The 22,652-nt window shown below is 44.6% G+C and overlaps 1 protein-coding gene across 1 annotated transcript in view; it reads right to left on the bottom strand.

The window, feature by feature from the left end:
• The window catches only part of PLEKHH2 (pleckstrin homology, MyTH4 and FERM domain containing H2), a 176,536-nt gene that overhangs the window by 57,550 nt on the left and 96,334 nt on the right, over positions 1-22,652 (bottom strand). The window contains exons 15-23 of the mRNA XM_060247539.1: positions 21,631-21,711; positions 20,833-21,012; positions 20,414-20,522; positions 17,174-17,286; positions 10,166-10,345; positions 8,792-8,889; positions 7,937-8,114; positions 4,916-5,071; positions 2,631-2,728 (exon numbers count right to left, since the gene is read on the bottom strand). Coding sequence (XP_060103522.1) covers positions 2,631-2,728; positions 4,916-5,071; positions 7,937-8,114; positions 8,792-8,889; positions 10,166-10,345; positions 17,174-17,286; positions 20,414-20,522; positions 20,833-21,012; positions 21,631-21,711 — 1,193 coding nt within the window. The remainder of the gene's footprint in view (positions 1-2,630; positions 2,729-4,915; positions 5,072-7,936; positions 8,115-8,791; positions 8,890-10,165; positions 10,346-17,173; positions 17,287-20,413; positions 20,523-20,832; positions 21,013-21,630; positions 21,712-22,652) is intronic.

Genomic DNA, 22,652 nt, shown 5'->3' with positions numbered 1-22,652 from the left:
TACAGTGTTTTAAATCGCATTTCAGCGTTCTTTAACAAGAAAAAAGTAAAATACTTCAAAAAGAAAGAAAAAATACCTATTATGGTGTTTGTTAGCCACGGAGAGGAGGTGAGACAGGGAAAGAAAAGGTTAGTTTGTTCCTTCGGCGCCAAATCCACTGCTGCTGCCACCGCCCACCTGGTCCAATCTTCAGGATGACACAGGTGTAGAAGCCGGCTTCACCCAGGGATCCTTCACCACCTGTAGGATGACTTTCGTAACAGGCAAGGCAACAGCCATCAACGTATCCCGCTGCATGATGTCGAATATGGTATCGTCTATGACAGGTTGCGGTTGTGTCACCGGAAGGGAGAGGAAGAGTGCCATCCTCTTCACCAGGTCCCCATATGACTTTAGATCCTCCGATGGTGAAATGGGAAGATCCTCAGCTGTATGCGACACTAGCGAAGACTCCAAAGCCCTGTTCAGCTCGTCGGTACCGACCTCGGAATCCGACAATGAGGACTCCCTCCTTATCGAGTGTTCGGAAAGCACCGGCGTGGAAGCTCTCACAGGTGACTGAATCAACACCGACGAACGAGCCTGGACCTCTTCCACCATCACGCCACGTCTCTCAAGCAGGATGGACACCGATGCCAACGGGCGACGCCAAGAGTGCTGCAAAATTCTCGACATGTGAGATGCCTCGGACTGTTGGTCCCAATCGAAGAATTCGCAAGGAGGGTACCATTGGTACGGTGGGTATGGATAGGCGTAGGGAGACCACTGGCGCTGATCCCACGGTGGAAGTGGTGGGAAACGATGAGCTACAGTGGTTTGCTCGAGCTCTCTATGTCCCCTCGCCTGATCCAGCAGTACCGCCGGCTCCATCGGTGCCAACACCTCTACCTCCGAGACAGAGCCGCTGTCACTCCGACGGCGGGACCCGGAAGAGTGAGAACGTTGAGTCAAGTCGATCTCGTGCTCCGATGCCGACAAATGCAACTGCTATGAAGCACTGCCTCTCGAACCCTAAGGGGTATGATGCGGGGACGCCAAGACCTTTCTAGGTGGAGCAGCCGACATCGACATCGAAGCGCGTCTGTTTCAAAAAACTCAGGCAGTGCAAGCAAGAATCAACGCGATGTCCCTCGCCCAAACACAGGAGACAGAGGGAGTGGTTGTCAGGAGGGGCAATCTTCTTTCCACAGGAATGGCACCTCTTTAAAAAACCCCAATGCCTTTCCATAGACGCCAAGAAAAAACCCACACAGCAATAACTCTGAGGGGGAAAACGGGGGAAAAACAGGCCCCAAAGGGCAAAGTCCAACAATTTTTTTTAAACAACACTAACTATCTAAACAACTAACTAACTAACTAAACTAAGAAAACAACAAACGGGCTGTATACAACAAGAAGAAATAATTCGAAGATTACTTTACCGACCGGGGACACGAAAGGAGATCCTCTCAGCGCAGCGGACAGAAAGGAACTGGCGGGATCCTCGTGCTGGTGCTGGCGAGCATGCGTACTGGGATACCTGCGCATGCCCGCTGGTGCCGAGCGCAAAAAAATCCCAGGCTTTTTAGGTACTGATTTGGGGATTGGCGCAGGCGCTCTATCCCATGAGTGTGAAGCACAGAGACCACGAAGAAGATTCACCCCAGTGTGAAAGCAGCCCTGGTCCAACACTCCATCACTATGCTATTTTAAAAAGATACTGCAGAGGCGGAAAATATGTAGGAGAGGGCAACTAACATGATTAAGAGATTGAAACACCTTTTTCATGAGGAAAGACTGAACAGCTAAAGGATGTTCAGTTTGCCATGAGTACATCCATTTTGGAGTCTAGACAAATGATGCAGTGGGAACTGCTGTAGAGGAGAATTGGTATGTTTAACAAGCTTGCTAGCTTATCTAAGGTATTAAGTCTGTAACACTACACAAGTAACTTTATCACCCTGAGACTTTCACTTTTGAGGAAACCTGCTTAAACTGGACTTGATAACAGTGAAGGGGGGGGCAAGGGGTATGCTTTATATGTAGAGAAAAAGGTGCCTAGCGCTTTAAACATGCAATGGTCTGGACCCAAGGGTATAATTGTAATCTTGAGCCTGAGTGCCCCAGTCTCACCAAGACAAAGTCTTGGGCCTGTAACATCTTCATTTAATGAATAAAACCTAATTAGATTTCATCATTGAAGTTGTCTTTGATGGGGACTGTACCTGACAGGCCATGATAAATTATGATGGGCTGAAGAAAATGGATATATTTTAATCTCCAATTATACTAGAACTTGAGGCATCCAAATATTGATAGGCAATAGACTGAGGATGGACCAAGTAAGTACTTCTTAATTCAATGACTAAATTGTGGAATTCATTTCCAGCATCTATTGCCTGCCTAATTTAGATGGCTATAAAAGGGGATTAGACAGATTATCTAAGGATAGGTCCATCAAAAGTTACTAGCCATGATACCTACAGAAAACCTCCGAACTCGGAGGCAGTCACCTTCTGAATTTTAGTGTTAGGAAGCCTTGGCCTCTTATGCCCAATTTGTTGGCCCTCTAGGGCAGCTGGTTGGTCACTATATGAAAAAGAATGTTTGACCAGATGAACTACCTTCAAGGCTCTTATTTTCTCTTTTACCTGTTTTTATAAGTAAGCCGTACTGTTCTTGTGCCTTCACATTTCCCCGGATGCTGCTCTTTGGAGGCTTGTTCCCATCTAGAAATAATGTCACAGATCTACAAGAAAAATCACAAACATGCCACAAGAGAATTTGTATATCTTTATTAGGATTCTCTTTTTTCCCCAATAGTCACCAAAGTCTTAATCTGCAGTTTTAGGATATCTGACTAGAAGTACCAGCAAGATCTATTGACAACTAGGACCATGGAGCTTCCCTGGAAATCCTTCTGCATGATGGATGTACTACAGTTTCTACACCTTATGAAGGCAAGGAACTTGCCACACGGATTGGTGCTATCTCATGGAGAGTCTCCACATAGTATTACTTTCTCCCACAAGGGAACTAGTGGTCAGACCTTCCTCATTCTAAGTGTAGCACTACAGTGCAAAATCACAGAGGGAGTTGCCTTATGCACAAACCATGATCATAAAAAATAATAAACTGTGGTCACTAAAAATAATCTTCAAGTAAATATTTTTCTAAATTTCCTGACTACTTTTGATCAACTTTATTAAACACCCTGACATTCCCAAACAACTTCTGTGTTTATTTTCTTCTTTTCCTTTAATAAGGAACAAGTTAAAAATCAAAATATTTAAATAAAAAAATTGTATTTTTAGCATTAAAGTCAGTGTAAAACCATGAAAGTGAAATCGATGACCTTGAGCCAGACATCCCAGAGTGTGAAGTCAAATGGGCTTTAGAAAGTATTACTAACAACAAAGCGAGCGGAGATGACGGTATCCCAGTTGAGCTGTTCAAAGTCCTAAAAGATGATGCTGTTAAAGTGATGCACACATTACGTCAACACATTTGGAAAACACAACAGTGGCCACAGGATTGGAAAAGATCAGTTTATATTCCAATCCCAAAGAGGGGTAATGCCAAGGAATGTTCGAACTATTGCACCATTGCACTCATTTCACATGCCAGCAAAGTCATGTTAAAGATCCTACAAGCTAGGCTTCAGCAGTATGTTGATCAGGAACTACCAGAAATTCAAGCTGGGTTTCAGAGAGGTAAAGGAACTAGAGATCAAATTGCCAACATTCGCTGGATTATGGAGAAAGCACGAGAGTATCAGAAAAACGTCTATTTATGCTTCATTGACTATGCTAAAGCCTTTGATTGTGCGGATCACAACAAACTGTGGCAAGTTCTTAAAGAGATGGGAGTACCAGACCACTTCACATGTCTCCTGACAAACCTGTATAAGGATCAAGAAGCAACTGTCAGAACGGGCTATGGAACAACTGATTGGTTTCGAATAGAAAAAGGAGTTCAACAAGGATGTATATTGTCACCCTGCTTATTTAATTTATATGCAGAGTAAATCATGCGGAATGCTGGCCTGGATAAAGCACAAGCCGGAATGAAGATTCCCGGGAAAAACATCAACAACCTCAGATATGCAGATGACACTACTCTAATGGCAGAAAGTGGGGAGGACCTAAAGAACCTCTTGTTGAGGGTGAAAGAGGAGAGCACAAAAGTAGGCTTGAAACTCAACATAAAAAAAACTAAGATCATGGCATCTGGCCCCATCACACCTTGGCAAATAGAAGGGGAAGACATGGAAGTAGTGACAGACTTCACATTTCTGGGATCCAAGATCACTGAAGATGGTGACTGTAGTCATGAAATTAAAAGACATTTGCTCCTTGAGAGGACAGCTATGGCGAACCTGGGTAGTATAATAAAAAGTAGAGACATCACTGCCAACAAAAGTCCATATAGTCAAACCAATGGTATTCCCAGTAGTTATGTATGGCTGTGAGAGCTGGACCATAAGGAAGGCCGAGCACGGAAGAATAGATGCTTTTGAGCTGTGGTGCTGGAGAAGACTCCTGAGAGACCCTTGGACTGCAAGAAGATCAAATCAGTCAGTCCTAAGGGAAATCAACCCAGACTGTTCCCTGGAAGGTCAGATGATGAAGCTGAAGCTCAAATACTTTGGCCACTAAATGAGAAGGGAGCACTCCCTGGAGAAGATTCTGATGCTAGGAAAGACAGAAGGCAAAAGAAGGGGACGGCAGAAGATGAGATGGCTGGACAGTGTTACTAATGTAACAAACACGAATTTGAGCAGACTTCGGAGGATGGTGGAAGACAGGAGGGCCTGGTATGACTTTGTCCATGGGGTTGCAAAGAGTCGGACTCGACTGTGCGACTGAACAACAACAACAACAAAAACTGAGATATTTATGAATGCAAGGAACTCATTAAAGAGGGGCTTTTTTACCTTGATGTTTCCCTTAAGACAATGTTCTATATCCTTGCCAGAAGGATCATCAGTAAACAAAGCAAAACCTGACTGAGCAGGTTTTCTCATTCCTGTGTCTTGATTAAGTGTATTCAGAAATTCTTCTACTGTGGTGGAAGCATCAAATCCAACAACCTAGAGAGAAACAAATGCAACATGAAATGGGAAAGCGCCAAAAGGGAAAATAGTTGTTTTCCTTTGGAGGAAATATGGTTAACTTCACTTAACATTTTACTGAAAAGGGAACTCTCTCAGAGGCTTGAGCAATAAACTTTAAAAATAAACAACCACTTTGAAAAAAAGGGGCACACAGATGTATTTTAAAAGTAGCAATCACTATGTTATCTAAGCATGTTTACTATGTTAATAGCAGATATAATTATCTCTCTCTAGGAACCAGCTCTTAGAAAATCATTCAGCAGCAGAATTTGTCTGTGCACAGACCCAGCTGGCTGGCAGCTGTGATCATCATGTCTCACACACTCTCAGTAGTAGCACTTTATTTTTAAAAGTATCAAATGAAGATAAACAGCCCTTCTAAAGCTGACAGAGGGAGGAACAAAACTACCATCAGCACCAAAACCACTAATAGGCATAAGCCCATACAAATGAAGGTGAAAGTAAGGCAAGTTTCCCCTATTGAAAGAAAAAACATACAACTGTTGTTTCTAAGCATGTCTGAACCCACTCAGTTGGTACTTCTGAGATACTATCCATGAAGAATGAGAAACTGTTTTGCCATCAGAAAGAAAGAGCTTATGAATCTGCATGAAGAGCTCCACTAACCTACTGAAATTTATTATATAGTTTTGCACATGTTCTATTTACTGCAAACTGATCTGTGTATTTAATGTCAATTATAAAGGCGAACAGTTATTCCTCTTTCAAGTATTTAATGATAATATAGTAACAAAGGTAAAAAATGAAATGTTTCCACATATGTAAGTAGTTTTCATCAAAACCTACTTGTTCTGAAAAGCTAATCAAATCTGACAGTGTTTACTGATAAGGAGGCAATAAGGACCACATACTTCCAAATATTTGGGATGTCTACACCTGCACAGTTCTTTTCAGTAAAATGTTAAGTGTAGTTAACCATATTTACTCCAAAGGAAAACAGCTGTTTTTCCTTTGGGGGCTTTGCAAAAAAAGGGGGGAGAGTCATCTTCCATTTGGGTATATTCTTGGGAAGGGGAGGGATTCTCCTCTCTCGATCTCAGAGCCGGCTCCAGAAGCAACAGAGGCATAGAGGAACATTACTCCACCACCACTCAGGTTGCTTTTAGTCTAGCAAGTCAGCTTCTGGATACCTCCTTCTATTTCCACAGAAGCCACAGGAGCAGAAAGAGAAGTGTGCCAACCCCAGGGGCGGCCCAACGCCCTATGGAGCCCTACGCAGACTCGCTGCCTGGCGCCCCTGCCAAGCACCCCTGCTCCTCTCCCCTCCGCGTCCCCCCTCTCCCCTGCACCTCCTCCTCCCTCCCTTCGGACCCTTTCCCCCGATGTCATTCTCAATGCTGGAACTGGCTCTAGCGCCGTGTTCCAGCTCTTTAAAGTCCCCCCCTCCCCGGCTGAACACTTGAAACTCGGCTAAAACCGCGCCGCGGGGGCGGGGCACGCTCACCGGCTCTCAGAAAGAGCGTCCTGAAAGGGCAACCCCCGCTGCCACTGACTCCTCTCTCCCAGAGGCAGCGTGGGGGGGGGGAGCCACGGGGGGGAGGCGAAGGGAATGGAGGGGCAGGCGACAGCAGCAATGGTGGCGGGCGGCAGTAGTGGTGAGGGGCGGGGAAGGCAGGCAAACTAGGTGCTTGCCTGGAGCACCAGGAGGGGGGGTGGGGGAGCCCAATTTGCCGCCCCCACCCTTTCGCCACCCTAGGCAACCGCCTAGTTTGCCTAGTGGGTGAGCCGGCCCTGGCCACCCCTATCCCACTTCTGGCTTGCTGGGCTGCTTGAAGTCATTGAGCCAGCTAGTGGATGTCATACTCACATTGTGGTAGCATTGAGGCGGAAGTAGAAGCATATGATCCTTGTGTCTAGCTGGGCGCTTCCCTCTATGTTGGCAGCAGACACAGAGGCAGAGAGAGGACTGCACCCAGGCACACCTGGTTCTCTGGGCTACCTGCAATCTAGGGAGGCAGCTAGTTGGTGCCTCCCTCTACGCCTGCAGTAGCCATAGAGAGAAGCAGTAGCCATAGAGAGAAGCCCTTGGCTGGCTTCCTGGGGCTGCTTGCAGTCCAGAGAGCCAGCTGTAGAAGGGCAAGCTCCTCTTTGTCTTCTTGTATCTTCTGGTTCATGACAAAAATTATAGGGGTGGAGACTGGATCATCTTAAATTCAAGGTTATTTTCCTCCCCCCTTCTTTGGGAGGGTTGTCTTATATTCAGGGACAGGCCTAAGATTCAACAGGAGCTAACAGGAGTGCAGCTCCTTAACCTTTTTGATGGCTCCCCTCTTCCTCCCCACCTATCTTGTCCATTGAATAGTAGGTGCAGCTGCATAACAATCCCTGGATTAGGAGAGTGGGCAGCCAGTCAGCCACCAGGGGCTTTATCACGCCCCTAGCAGTCCTTATTAACCTCTGGAGAAGCCTGCACCACCCTTTCTCCACTTCTTATGTGATTTTGGGTAGCAGGTGGCTTGCTGGTCTTTTGACTGGGGGGGCAGCCCAGTAGAGCCCCAGGCAAGTGAGGCCTGTTTGGGCTGGCTGGATCTCTAGTCAGCCCAAGCAGGTCTTGCTCACGCAGGGCTCTCCTTTCCTGCATCGAGTTGCTTTTGGCTGGGGGGCATATATGCTAATGAGTTATGCTAATGAGCTCCACCACCTATTTTTCTACAAAACAACCCCTGTTCAGGGACATCCCCCTTTCAAGTAAATATGGTATACCTTTCCAGCTCACTGACTTCAGTGGACTAAGCAAGGTCTCTGCTCAAGACTGCACTCATATCCACTACCCACTTCTATTAGTAGCTTATTGTTCACCATTTCAAGTTTAAAGTATACCTGGTATATGCCATTCATGAAATGTACTGGGATACTAAAAGGTAAGGAATGATGGTAGGGATTTCGTAGAAGTGTTGAAAGAATTTCCATTCTTGAAGGCCTGGCTTCTCTGTCCCCATTCTGTTGTGTTCTTTCTACACAGCGCTGACAGTAAATTGCATACTTTCCAAATTCTGTCCTGCAGAAACAAAACAAGACCTCATGGCATGAACTCTGGGAACAGTAGGGCATGAAGAACAGTATGAATTTCAACAGGTCAGTTCAACATGAACATAGGCACAATATTCATGTTTTATATCTGTCTTTTCCTTCTCTCATCCCTCCCTCCCACTCCAAACACCAATTCAGGGTTTCAAATGTGAAATATATAATTGTGTTGTAAATATACATGCCAACATTCCCTTCATCTTTCTTCAATGGAGATAATGTATTGCAGCGTGTTTTGTATTTTGGCCTCTTTGAAAAAAGGCGTGGAGATCAAATTAAGGCTTAAAAATGAAAAGTCAGATGATGCTTGGGTTGGGGTGATATATGTAATAAATTTTATCCAATTGTTATCCAATGAAGCTATAGCATTATATATAACCTTCTAAAATAATGCCAACCAAAGGCAGTAGCTCAGCTAATAAAACCACATGAAGTATCTAAATTAACAGCAATGGGAAAATTAAATGTGATGAGAAAATCTGAACAGACAACACCGCTGTACTATTTCCCCCTTACCTTTACATTTAGAAGAACAGAGGTCATATACCTAGTTTATTTGACCAAAAAATTCTACTTTTAGAAAGTTCATTAAAGAAAACTATCCTTAAGCTCTGTATGGTTTGATATTCTAGTAAAGTTTGTGTATACCTTGGATCTGCATTGATCTTCAAATGGATCTTGAGAAGCCAGAGGAATGGATGCTGAGGAAGAAAGAGTCCAACAGAAAGTGCTAAAAGTTGCCAAGCCTGAGGATGGAACAAAAACAGTATTATTGTCTGAAGTTTCTTGCAGCATCAAAGTCAAACAAACAAGTTTGAGGCACAAACAGACATTGTGCAACTAGGAATGCGTGTAGGGAATGTGTGGTTAGGGCAGAATGCATAAAATATTGCCACCACAGGCAGCCACAGTGTTATGTGAACTCTGTAGGGTGGACAGAAGATGGAGGTAAAAGAGGCACTAATATATCAAAATGCATTTTAATATATATACTATAGCTGCCCTAAAAATATCAGACTCCTAACCTGATGAATTATTAAAACTGGTTAATATATTTTTCTTTTCAGCCATTTTAATAATTGAAACAAAAGCTAACCATTGTAGTTTTTTTTGTTTGGGTTTCATGCAAATGCTGTATAAAAGAAAATCTAATGCGGCTTCTGGTGCAAAATAAATTGTTTCTATATATAATATTGTACAAAATAGTATTAGACAATTTTCTAAATTTCTTGACTGACGTGTCATATGGATTAGCATTTACACAAATGCTACAGGTAAATACATTTCTTTTCATTTAGCCTTAGGTGAGAGAAAGCAATGTACATAACATAATCAGTGTACATAACTGGAACAGCTGCAGCCTGCTGTGGTCATGTGCAGTTCCTGCTTCGCCAAGATTTATGCTTTTTTGTATAATGCTACAGACTTAAAATTATGACCTGTTTATTATGGCATACGCTGTCTTATGCATGGTAATGGATATATATAACCACATACCATATGTTGGAGAAAACAGGCACAGCAATTTCAATTGGGTATCAATGGTCATATGAAACAGCCAGCACTCAGGGACATAGCACAATTGCCTCTTTAAAAGTGGTGGGGGAAGGGATCAAAACAAGTATTTCACTTCCCTTGGATTAGCAAGAGTCCACATCAGTGTATGACCTGCATAGCCCACGCTAGCTTAATCTCATCAGATCTTGGAAGCTAAGCAAGATCGATCCTGGTTAATATTTGGACGGGAGACTACCAAGGAATACCATTGCTACTCAGAGGTGGGCAGTGGGCAATGGCAAGCCACTTCTAAATGTCTCTTGCCTTGGAAATCTTATGGAATCACCATAAGTTGGCTGCAACTAGATGGGGAAAAAGGCTATTGATAAGAGCAAGAAGATTAAATAAAACGTAAATAAAAAGAAACAACAGTATTTGCATTCTATTGATTTCCTAGAGCAAGATTTCCTTCAGGTTTACTGAAGTTAGTGTTTTAAGTATTTTGTTAGAAAAATGCTTCAGTACCTGGATTGGTCCTGTCTGATTCGGGGGCTGCCTTCTCCTTGTCTGTTTGATCAACTGGCAACAGATTTCATTTTGAAGTTCTGGATGTGTGAGACAGATTTGTAAAGCACTTTGGGCCAAAGATACATGGTAATCAATGGCTGGAGAGTCTACTGCAGCATTTATAAACAACTGGCAAGTCTGCAGAAAAGAATTAAAAAACTGCAAATCACTGGAAGTTTTAGCGAAACCTTTTTACTTTTAAATAAAAAGATTCATTTCAATTTAAACTAAAGCAGAAATATATTTAGAAACAAATGTAAAATTTAAGATTTAAGATTCATAAGAACAAAATGTTAAGAGAGCTGCAATGCAGCAGTGGAACACTGGCAATTAAAGTCTTCAGGCTGCAGTCAGGTCTTCATCCTTATTTGTACTGCTGGCTGGCAGCAGCCACCACCATCTGACTGTTACCACATGTAAAATATCATACCTTTGGAAACTCTGAAGCCCATGGCTGGCCAGGCTTTAGAAAGTTATGCAAGACAAGCACCTTTGGGCTAACTTTCAGAGTTTAAAATTGAAAGACAGGTTTTAGCAGCCATTACTGACTTTTGCTGTATTAACAGGATACCTATTATATTAATAAAGACAGGTTGCTTACCTGTAACTGTAGATCTTTGAGTGGTCATCTGTGCATTCATACTCATGGGATAGAGTGCCTGCGCCAATCCCCGAATCGGCTGAGACAAGATTCTGGAACCTAACTTAGGAGCAGCATAAGAAACAAAAAGATGCTGGTCCTTACGAAAACTCTGGGAGCAACTCAAATAAAACAAAAAGGCACGCTTAACATCTAAAGCATGCAACCTACGTTCCTCATCCGAGGAAGGTATAGGATAAAACGTGGGCAACCAAACTTCCTATCATAAGAATCGTGGGTAGACAGATTCCTGCTGTTCAGGAGAACTTACAGGGTCGATGAACCACGCTGTCAGCTTCAGGTGGGGCACGTTGTGATGGAATACGTGACTGTCCTGAGCTGACAGAAGATCCGGTTCCACCAGAAACTGGTAGAAGACCCCCCTCGCCAGTTGGAGCAAGATCAGGAACCAGTTCTGCCAAGGCCACCACAGAGTCACCAGGATGCAGCATGGTCTCTCTCTTGCAATCTTGTTGACCACCCTTGTCAATAGTGGCAGAGGTGGGAACAGATATAGGAACCGACCTTTCCACGGGAACAGCAGACCATCTCCCAACGACTCTGGATCCAAGTCCCCTCTGAAGCCCTCTCTGGAGCAGAACAGAGGACACTTCCGGTTCTCGGCTGTGGCAAAGACGTCCACCTGAGGATACCCCCAGAGCTGAAACACGGGTTAAAGGAAGCGCCACTGTATCTCCCACTCGTGCGGGGAAGCCGCACCCCTGCTGAGGGAGTCTGCTTGCAGATTGAGCACCCCTGGGAGATGCGCAGCCTTCACAAAGATGTTGTGGTCCAGGCACTCCGACCAGTTCCAGTGCCAGCGCACAGAGCCGTCGATAAACTGTTGATGTAACACAGGGCAGTGGTATTGTCCGTAGGCAGAGCAACAACATTCCTCGCCACCATGGGGCAGAAGGATTGAAGAGCAAAATGAACTACCAGCAGTTCCACGTAATTTATATGGCAGTGAGTCAATTTCAAAGGCCGAGGGCCCCACACACACAGAGCGTCCATGTGGGCCCCCCAACCCCATAAAGACGCATCTGTTGTGATCGTCACTGTTGGTACAGGCAGGTGGAAGGGAGCTCCCTGACAAATATTGTCCTTTGATTTCCACCGCTGCAGTGTTTGAAGTGTCACAGGTGGAATTACAAACCTCTTTCAAGGTGAGTCCCTTAACGGTCGAAACTGACGAAGAAACCAAAGTTGTCGGCCTTTCATCCTCAGCTTCACGAACATCAGCACGCTTGTAGTCGCTGCCATCAGCCCCAGCATCCGCTGCAGCTACTGTGCCGTGCCGTGCCCCACTTTCGACTCTGCAGAAGTTCGACAAGGTTGATAATGTCCATTGCTCTCTGCTGAGGCAGGAAAGCATGATGAAGGTTCGTTTCCAGCAACGCCCCTATGAACTGAACTGTCCGTGATGGAGTAAGGTGTGATTTCTCAAAAATGACCTGCAGACCCAAGGCGTGAAGAAGACGAAGAGTGGTGGCAATATGGTTTGACAAACTCTCCTTTGACTCCGCCACAAGGAGCCAATCGTCGATGTATGGAAAGACGACTATCCCTTGAAGCCGGAGGTGGGCAGCCACAACGCTCATCATCTTCGTGAACACCCGAGGTGCAGTGGACAGGCCGAACGGAAGAGCCTTAAACTGGAAGTGTTGAGAACCTACTGCAAACCGAAAGAAACGTCTGAACGCAAGATGGATGCTGAGGTGGAAGTAGGCATCCTTGAGGTCCAGCGTTGCCATCCAGTCCCCTTGGTTGATGAGGGGCAGTATTGTTTGCAGAGTGGACATTCTGAACTTCTGGTACAGAATAAACTTGTTCATATTCCGAAGGTTCATGATTGGTCTCAAACCCCCGTCCCACTTGGGAACCGGGAAATAACGAGAGTAGAAGCCTCCCGTCCTGGCCTCCACCGGGACCCGTTCTATGGCGTGTTTCTGTAGGAGGTTGCTCACCTCCACCAGCAGAGATGGGAAGAGGGTGTGGTGATTACCACAGATTGGTTCAAAAGCTGAGCAAGATCTATTTTGTAGCCTTCCACGACGATGGAAAGCGCCCACCTGTCCGTAGAGATGGACTCCCAGGCCGACAGGAATGGACGGAGGTGGATAGAAGAAGAAGTGGGGACGGTGACACGTGCTACCAGAAAGTCAAAGGCCCTGCTTTTGAGGGCGAGTGCCCTGGACTTGCCAGTGGTCTGTGCAGAAGCGTAGAGGTTTCTATTGTTCTTCCTGTATGGGGACCTACTCTCAGGTTGGGCAGACCGAGGTCTCCATTGCTATTCCAGGGAAAACTTTTGATATTGTTTCTTGGCCCAGGGTTTGTGCTACTGTTTTGGTTTAGCGGTTCTGGAAGACGCCGGGACACCCAGGTTCCTGGAGGTCTTTATGCTCTTATCCATTTCCTGAAGAGCATTGTCGGTGGTCGAACTGAAGAGGCCTTCACCCTCGAAGGGCAGATCTTCAACGAAGGCCCTGGTCTCTTTCTGGAGGGCCGTTGACCTGAGCCAGGAGTGGCGGCGGAGGCAGTCAGCAGAAGTGATGGTTCTTGCTGAGATGTCCACCATATGCTTTGCTGCAGCCAGTTGTTGTTTGGCTACAGCAAAGCCTTCCTTCTGCAACTTCTTTGCAGCAGACCTCTTCTCCTCACTCACGGAAGACAAGAGGGGGGCAAGTTGTTTCCACACTGAGTATTGGTATCTAGCCATGCACGCAGCATAGTTAGATACCTTTATTCCCAGCGCCCCAGCAGAGTAAAATTTCCTCCCGACGTTGTCCAGCTTCTTCTTGTCTGGTGGAGAGGAGTGCGTCTTGCGGGCCTTTGACAAGGAGGATACGACCACTGAATTGGGCTTTGTATGCGTGAAGAGAAATTCCACACCAGCCTCTTGGACGCGGTACATGTGGTCCAACCTTCTTGATGACACAAGTGTAGAAGCAGGCTTCGCCCAGGGCTCCTTCACCGCCTGTAAATGACCTTCGTAACAGGCAGGGCAACCGCTGTAGACGTATCCTGCTGCATGATATGGAATACGGTGTCGTCTACAATGGGTTGTGGTTGTGTCACCGGGAGAGGGAGAGTACCATCCTCTTCACCAGGTCCTTTTACGACTTTAGATCCTCCGATGGTGAAATGGGAAGATCCTCAGCGGTATGAGACACTGGCGAAGGTTCCAAAGCCCTGTCCAGATCGTTGGTACCGACCTCGGAGTCCGACGATGAAGACTCTCTCCTCAAAGAATGTTCCGAGAGCACTGGCGTTGACTCTCTGACGGGTGACTGGATCGACACCGACGACCTAGGCTGGACTTCCTCCACCACCACGCCGCGTCTTTCGGGCGGGACAGACATTGATGCCGAGGGGCGCTGCCTAGAGTGCTGGGAAAGCCTTGACATATGGGATGCCTCAGATTGCTGGTCCCAATCTGCATACTCCCCAGGGGGGTACGGCAGGTATGGATAGGCGTAGGGAGGCCACTGGCACTGCTCCCACGGTGGAAGCGGTGGGAAGCGGCGAGCTATGATGGTCGGTTCCAGCTCTCTCTGACCTCTTGCCTGATCCAGCGGTGCCAACAGGACCATCGGTGCCGACACCTCCACCTCCGAGACAGAGTTGCTCTCACTGCGATGCCTCGAATCCAAAGAATGGGAGCGCTGAGTGAGGTCAATCTCTTGTTCTGATGCCGACAGACGCAACTGCTGCGAAGCAGTGCCTCTCGACACCGAAGGGCTACGATGTGGGGACGCCAGGATCTTCCTCGGTGGAGCAGTCGACATCGATGTCGAAGCGTCATGAGAAGGGGAAGGAGTGTGAGATGATCTCTTCTTCCGCTTCTCCTTAGATTTCACCTTCCTTGGTGCGGATGACCGGGTCCCCAAATCATCCCGACACTTTTTAGCTGGGATGTCCACTGACCCTTAGAAGGTCGCTTTGTGGAACGCCCGCGCTCGACTAGCATCTCGGTCCTGATCGGCGATGTATCAGCCAATGTGACCGTCGGGGCCGCGGCCTCTCCCATCGGTACCAATGGGCCCAATGCCATCTTTTGACGATGAAGTGCCGACTCTACCAATGCAGCCGAAAGCCTCGCCGCTCGATTCTTGCGAGTTTGCTTGGAAAAACTCAGGCAGTGCAAGCAAGATTCCACACGATGTCCCTCGCCCAAACAAAGAAGACAGAGGGAATGGCCATCGGTGGGGGGCAGTTTTCTTCCCACAGGAGCGGCACATCTTAAAAAAACCCCAACGTCTTTCCATAGACGCCAAGGAAAAAACCCACCCAGGAAAGTCTCTGAGGGGAAAAACTGGGCCCCGAAGGGCAAGTCCAACAATTTTTTTTTAACAACACTAACTATCTAACAACTAACTAACAAAGAGGCTATATACAACAAGAAAAAGCAATCGTAAGATTACTTTACTGACCGGGGACACGAAAGGAGATCCTCTCAGCGCAGCGGTCAGAAAGGAACTGGCGGGATCCTCATGCTGGCGCCGGCGAGTATGCGCACTGGGATGCCTGCGCATGCCCGTTTGTGCCGAGAGTGAAAAAATCCCGGGCTTTTTAGGTACGATCTGGGGATCGGCGCAGGCACTCTATCCCATGAGTGTGAAGCACAGAGACCACGAAGAAGATCCACTGAAGTTAGTGAAGGCTATATATTTCAATTTTACTTCTAAAGCAAGTTAGTGATGAGTGCACTAAAACCACTTAAACTGCCCTACCCCCTTTGTTAGTATGATATTTTACTGCAGGGTAAGCTAAGGATCCTGATGGAAAGGTTGGGATCACCCTTTAACTTAAACCAGGAAAGGTCAGATGAAATCAGGGGTTGAAATTTCTGAGGTAACTCGATATAGATAGGAAAAAAAGAAGGAAAGGAAAGGTCCCCTGTGCAAGCAACAGTTATTTCTGACTCTAGGGTGATGTTACTTTCACGTTTTCACAGCAGACTTTTTATGGGGTGGTTTGCCATTGCCTTCCCCAGTCTTTTACACTTTCCCCCCAGTAAGCTGGGTACTCATTTTACCAACCTCAGAAGGATGGAAGGCTGAGTCATCCTCAAGCCGGCTACCTGAAAACCCAGCTTCCGCCGGGGATCGAAATCAGGTTGTGAGCAGAGCTTATGACTGCAGTACTGCAGCTTTAACACTCTGCGCCTCAGGGCTCTTTCAATATAGATAACTTTGAGGTAAAACCAGTACATGCCCATACTTTAGTTCTTACATTTCACGATAATGAGAGTTTACTACGCTGTCTGATCCACCCCTTCAACCTGATCAGTTTTGGGCCACCAAGCCGTGCCCTGCTACCCCATTCCTTTTTGTCGCTATTGGAGCATCAAATGAAGACGATTGGTAAAGTATCCCCTTGTCTGTGTTTTACCGCTGTGTTATTCTTATCCATTTTCATGTCTAGTTTCCTAGGTCTTTATGAGTGTTGTATGGATTTATTGCCTTGTATGTGTGTTCTATTTTTCTAATAAAAATCAATTATTTTACCTTAATTAGTCTCCTCATCATTTAAGAGGGAGTTTCTGGAGGTCATCTCCTGTATACATTGGTTCTGTATCCCACTGAGCCATAGCTGCCCACCTTTTAAATTCCCCAACCTTTTTTTGAGGGCAATTTGGCTTACAGTGGGTCAAAAGTCCCGGTTTTTCTCATTTTGGATCCCCCCAACTTTATAAATTCATCTCCCCTTTCTGTACTGTGCAGGTGTTTTGATTCACAGTCTGAGGCCAGGTTATTGGAATTAAGTGTGTGATCTACTTCACTTTGATGAATTAGGTGTGTGATCTACTTCTACTTTGGTGTAGTGGTTAAGTGTGTGGACTCTTATCTGGGAGAACCAGGTTTGATTGCCCACTCCTCCACTTGCACCAGCTGGAATGGCCTTGGGTCAGCCATAGCTCTGGCAGAGGTTGTCCTTGAAAGGGCAGCTGCTGTGAGAGCCCTCTCAGCCCCACCCACCTCACAGGGTGTCTGTTGTGGGGGGAGAAGATACAGGAGATTGTAAGCAGCTCTGAGTCTCTGATTCAGGGAGAAGGGCGGGGTATAAATCTGCAATTCTTCTTATTCTTATTCTTCTAAGAAGTCTAAGAAGCTTCAATCAAGTGTCTGAAATAGTTGCTCACTGCTGGCTAACAAGAAGCACCTACCACCAAAAACAAAATTTGACCTTTTTTTGTCCCAATTAGCTAAACTCATGCTTTACATAACTAATATGTACTTCACATTATGTTAAATTCATTACATTAGAGGGGGAAATCATCCTAAGAATAATAAATGTTAAAGAAAAGTTTACCAACAATTTACCTTAAATAATTTTATAGCCTCTGTTTGCAAAGCCTCAGATGGTAGAGTTGTTAAAGGTGAAGTAATCCCATCTTTGCTGTGACAAAGAGCAGGATGCCTCCATATCTGAGATGCTGGGAGGAAAAAGTAATCCATTTCAAGCAATCTGTTATTTAACATTAATTAAGCACAAGTTAACAAAGCCCCAGACTTCCTTACATGTTAGTTAGAAATAAGCTCATGAGGAAGAGCTCAGCTGTGAAGACTGGCATTTCCAAGATACTTAAGAGTGCCTCTGAAGCCCTGCTATTTCCAGCCAGAGAACAGCAGGACTCACAAATTTAAGTTGGCTCCTAGTTATATTTTACAGACATAGAATATGTTGGGGTCATGGGACGGAGACAGTCTTGGTCGCCCTCATGGATGACCTCCGGCGACATCTGGATCGAGGCGGCTCAGCGGTACTGCTGCTGCTAGACCTATCAGCTGCGTTCGATATGGTCGATCATCGGCTGCTGACCCGCCGTCTCGCCGACGCAGGAATTCGGGGGCTAGCCTTACAGTGGCTCTCCTCCTTCCTCGAAGGTCGGAGACAAAGGGTGGCAATTGGAGGGGAACGGTCTCAGAGACACCTACTTAATTGCGGGGTGCCTCAGGGGGCAGTTCTCTCCCCGATGTTGTTTAACATCTATATGCGCCCCCTTGCCCAGATTGCCCGGAGGTATGGGCTGGGCTGTCACCAGTACGCTGATGACACCCAGCTCTATCTATTGATGGACGGCCGGACTGGCGATGTCCCTATAAACCTGGACCGGGCGTTACAGGCCGTGGCTGGCTGGCTCAGGCTGAGTGGATTGAAGCTGAATCCGGCGAAGACTGAGGTCCTTTGCGTAGGTCGCGGCGGGCCGGGAGGAGAGATCTCTTTTCCAGCTTTTGACGGTGCGTCACTGATACCAGTGCGCAGGGTCAAGAGCTTGGGAGTGCTACTGGAGCCTTCCTTGTCAATGGAAGCCCAGATAGCTGCCACTGCTAAATCCGCCTTTTTCCACCTTAGGAGGGCGAGGCAGTTGGCTCCCTTCTTGGAGCGCAGCGACCTGGCAACTGTGATCCACACAATGGTCACCTCGAGGCTAGACTACTGTAATGCCCTCTACATGGGGCTGCCCTTGTACCGAACCCGAAAACTGCAGCTAGTGCAGAACGCGGCAGCCAGGCTGTTAGAGGGACTACCTCGGTGGGAACATGTACGGCCTGGGCTGCGGGAACTGCACTGGCTGCCAGTTGTGTATCGAGTTCGTTATAAGATGCTGGTTATCACCTTTAAAGCCCTATATGGTCAAGGACCCGCCTACCTTAGGGACCACCTCTCCCCATATGTTCCCCAGAGAGCACTGAGATCTAGCTCCCAAAACCTCTTAAAAATCCCGGGATCAAGAGAAGCTAGATTGAAAACAATGTGAGAGCAAGCCTTCTCAACAATGGCCCCCCCGTTGGTGGAACCAACTCCCAGAGGAGGTGCGAGCCCTGCGGGATCTGAATCAGTTTTGCAGGGCTTGCAAAACCGCCCTCTTTCAGCTCGCTTTTAAGATAGAACCCGGCTAAACTGGCTAAACTGACTTCTAGCCATCCTATACATGCTCCTGAATTGTAGCACCTTAATTAACAATCTATAACAACTAACTGTTTTATCTAATTTTTAACCTAATCTATAAATGTAACTTAACGGTATTTTAATCTGTTTTATTGTAATGACTGTATTTATTGGAATCATGGCTGTGCCATGTCTTGTGAGCCGCCCTGAGCCTGCCTTTGGCGGGGGAGGGCGGGATATAAAAATAAATTTATTGTTATTATTATTTATTATTAAAAGTCAGTTCCACAGGATATTTGCAAAAGAGTCCAACACAGTCAAGTATGCCACGAATAAATATACAAGAATTAATTCAACATTTTCACTGTGTGTTCTTTCCTTGCAAACTTCATATGGTTTTATTTCCTGAGAATGGGCAAAGCCCCAAATCAATAACTTTGAATGGCAAGCACTAGGAAGCTATGTGTGTACTGGTTCATAATTCAAGCATCTGAAATATTACTGTCTTTTTGTTAAATGGTAATATACCCCTTGCTCCATTCCCCTCTAGTAAAATAACGACGATATTGACACTAAAAAATGTAACACTTTGATGACTTAACTGGGCCTCAGATTTTCTATTATGTCTAACTATGACAAAGAAATTGAAAAGGCTTTTTAAAAAAACAGAAAATGGGCAAAGCCCCAAATCAATAACTTGGAATGGCAAGCACTGGGAAGCTATGTGTGTACTGGTTCATAATTCAAGCATCTGAAATATTACTTTTTGTTAAATGCTAATATACCCCTTGCAGATGTTTTGATTCACAGTCTGAGGCCAGGTTATTGGAATTAGGTTTGAGATCTACTTCACTTTGGTGAATTAGGTGTGTGATCTACTTCTACTTTGGTGTAGTGGTTAACTGTATAGACTCTTATCTGGGAGAACTGGGTTTGAATCCCCACTCCTCCACTTGCACCTGCTGGAATGGCCTTGGGTCAGCCATAGCTGTGGTAGAGGCTGTCCTTGAAAGGGCAGCTGCTGTGAGAGCCCTCTCAGCCCCACCCACCTCACAGGGTGTCTGTTGTGGGAGGAGAAGATATAGGAGATTGTAAGCCGCTCTGAGTCTCTAATTCAGGGAGAAGGGCAGGGTATAAATCTGCAATTCTTCTTATTCTTCTTCTTTAAAAGGCTTTTTAAAAAAACAGAAAACCAAGCTACAATACATGTAAACTAAAGGAAAGCCCCATAGATATATCATTTTTTTAATTTAGAGAGACCAACACAATGCTCTAGATCTTGCCTCCCAATGCATGTGGCTGTCACTCCATATGAGTCCCACAACCCCAGAAATAAGTTTTTTGCCATGGTCAGAAAGGACTGCTGGGGTGAGGAGAAAGAAAGCGTGGAAGGTCAGAAACTGTAAGCACCTTGTGCTGTCAGGCTCATGGGTTCCAGTTAGCAAAACAAATTGTTCCCATGCAATGACAGGTATGTTCAGGCCAAGGAGAGTTTGTGTCTAAGACAGAGAGGTCTGTGTGAAGAAGCAAATTGAGGAAGTTGCTCTGGAAAATCAGAAAAGTATTCATGACAAGATTTTAAAAGGTAGATCAATAATAGCTATTATGTTTTTCATGTACAATTCAGAGCAGCTGAAGTTAACTGTATGCAATGCAAGATATTGACTTACTTGGCTCCCCTTCAATATTTAACAGTTTGCAGACAAGCTGCTCAAATTCTGTCCCAATATTTACATTTGCGCTTCCAGCAGCAACTGTCAGATAATAAAGCCAAGTGTCCTAGGAAAGAATACACTTTATAACTTATGATTTAACAGGAAAACTCAGGGTTGAACAAAAATTACATAAAATAGTACTTGTTAAATATACCAATCTACACTGTGAATGATTTATACACTTAAAAAAAATATCACTTGCAATTTCCAGTGCAACAATACTTGACAAATGTTATTTCCATGGCCCCTCCCCCTATTGGATCATGCCTTTAAGTCAAATAGGAAGTCTTATATGAGATTAGAAATTTTCCCAGGTTTTACATATTGAAAAAGGTAAATGTTGAATGTTGCAAAAACTAAAGTGTATTTGCTACCTTCTCATGTTTAGATCCTATAAGAAGATAGGTAGGTCCTTGCTCTTTAGGATGGATGACAACAGTATAATGGGTTGACAACAGACTGCGGCCACTAGCCTCATAATCTTCATCTGAGTCACATGACCTATCAACTTCTTCAACTTTTGCCTCCCAGAGCTTTATCTGGCCTAAAGGAAACTGTATAGAAAGATATTAGCAAAGATCAAACAGGAAGCATGCATATAGCTTGACAAATAAATAAAATAAAATACGTTAAAATTTTGGTGCAGCAGTCAACCTAACATCCAAATAAATGTGCTAAGGATCATATAATTAGTGTATATGCAATGGACTCCCTTTCATAAGGTGGATCGGGAAAGAATATATATGTCTCTGACTCTAAGGCTGAATTTCTCATATACTTTATGTATATAATGTCCAATGAACATAATGGTTGACTGCTTCGAAAACTGCAGTCTGTAATGCTTAAAGATTGCAAAGAATGGAATTGACATTATCTGCTAATCCTGACAACAAAACTAATTTGACACAACTACAAGTCTGTTAGCCATTTGCTAGAACAGGATAGGGCATATGTGCTAAAGGACTTCTGAAACTCATTCTTGCCCCAAATAAACCATTGGATTTTCCTTGTGTGTGTGTAGCATATGAATACAGGTTATTTGCATATTGAAAAATGCTCTATAACATAATTTCCTTGGCATTCCCTCACAGATTTTACTTAGTACACATGTACATGCATTAGTCTGTAATGAATGAATACAAACAAATTATGTTGGCTTTAAAAAAACATACTTTATCTTCTTGGCTGCGGAAATAATACAAAGTTTTGCCAATAAGCATACACCATGCTCTCTTGGAGTATCCATGTTTCACCTGCAAGTGAACAAATGGAACAGCAATGAATGGGAACATAGCATCAATTTTTTTTAAAAAAAACCTCCTTAAACTCTGTATGTTCAGTTCATACGGCATCATTTTAATAAAAGAATTTTAAAAGATATTAGAGTTAATTAAATTGACATTTAGGATCTATGTTAATATAGTATATGCCATAACAACAACAAAATTACAACATTAAAATATTCTACACTTTTATGAATAACTGAGATCAATAAGAATCTATAAACTGTACAATCAGGAGGCAAATTCTCTTTTTAACTAAACTTAAACAAAATTTAAATGTTTAATTGCAGACTCAGAGCCACATTAGAGTATGTTAGACATTTAACTGAACCAGGCCTTAAATAAGAATATATTGCAGAAAAGAGCTTTATATTACAAAATAGGGAGAAATTAAACACAAGGAAATGAACTAATCCATTAATAATCATGCTCTGTATAAGATGAAATCTGGAGGAGGTCTCCTTAGGCTGGAGGAAGGAAGCCTGCTTGGATGATGGCTGGATCTGCCAAGTCATCTCTATTTACATGTTTATTGATGTCTTCAAGAAGTTCTAAAAAGGTGAGGCAAAGCTTCCCTTTGAGAAAGCCATGCTAATTCTTCTTGAATAAAGCTTGTCCTATATATTAGAGATTGCCCTTCTATATTTTAGAAATTTCTATATTAGAAATTTCAGAAATTGTTTCTATTAATTTAGGTGAAACGGACTTCACGCTAGCAGACTGGCAGTTTTGGGAGTCCCCCCTTGACTGAATTTACATAAACTATTTTCCAATCTTTGTAAGGAGACTATTTTAGCCAGAAAGTCATTAAAAGATCTAAAGACAAATTACATTGAGTATTTTTAAAACTCTCAGACAAATGTCACTCACACCTTGTAAATGTAATTTATCGGTTCCATAACTTTATCCTT

This window comes from Heteronotia binoei, chromosome 1 (genome assembly GCF_032191835.1).
Source record: "Heteronotia binoei isolate CCM8104 ecotype False Entrance Well chromosome 1, APGP_CSIRO_Hbin_v1, whole genome shotgun sequence".
NCBI classification, from domain to species: Eukaryota; Metazoa; Chordata; class Lepidosauria; order Squamata; family Gekkonidae; genus Heteronotia; species Heteronotia binoei.
This window is presented reverse-complemented; position numbering and strand designations above follow the sequence as displayed.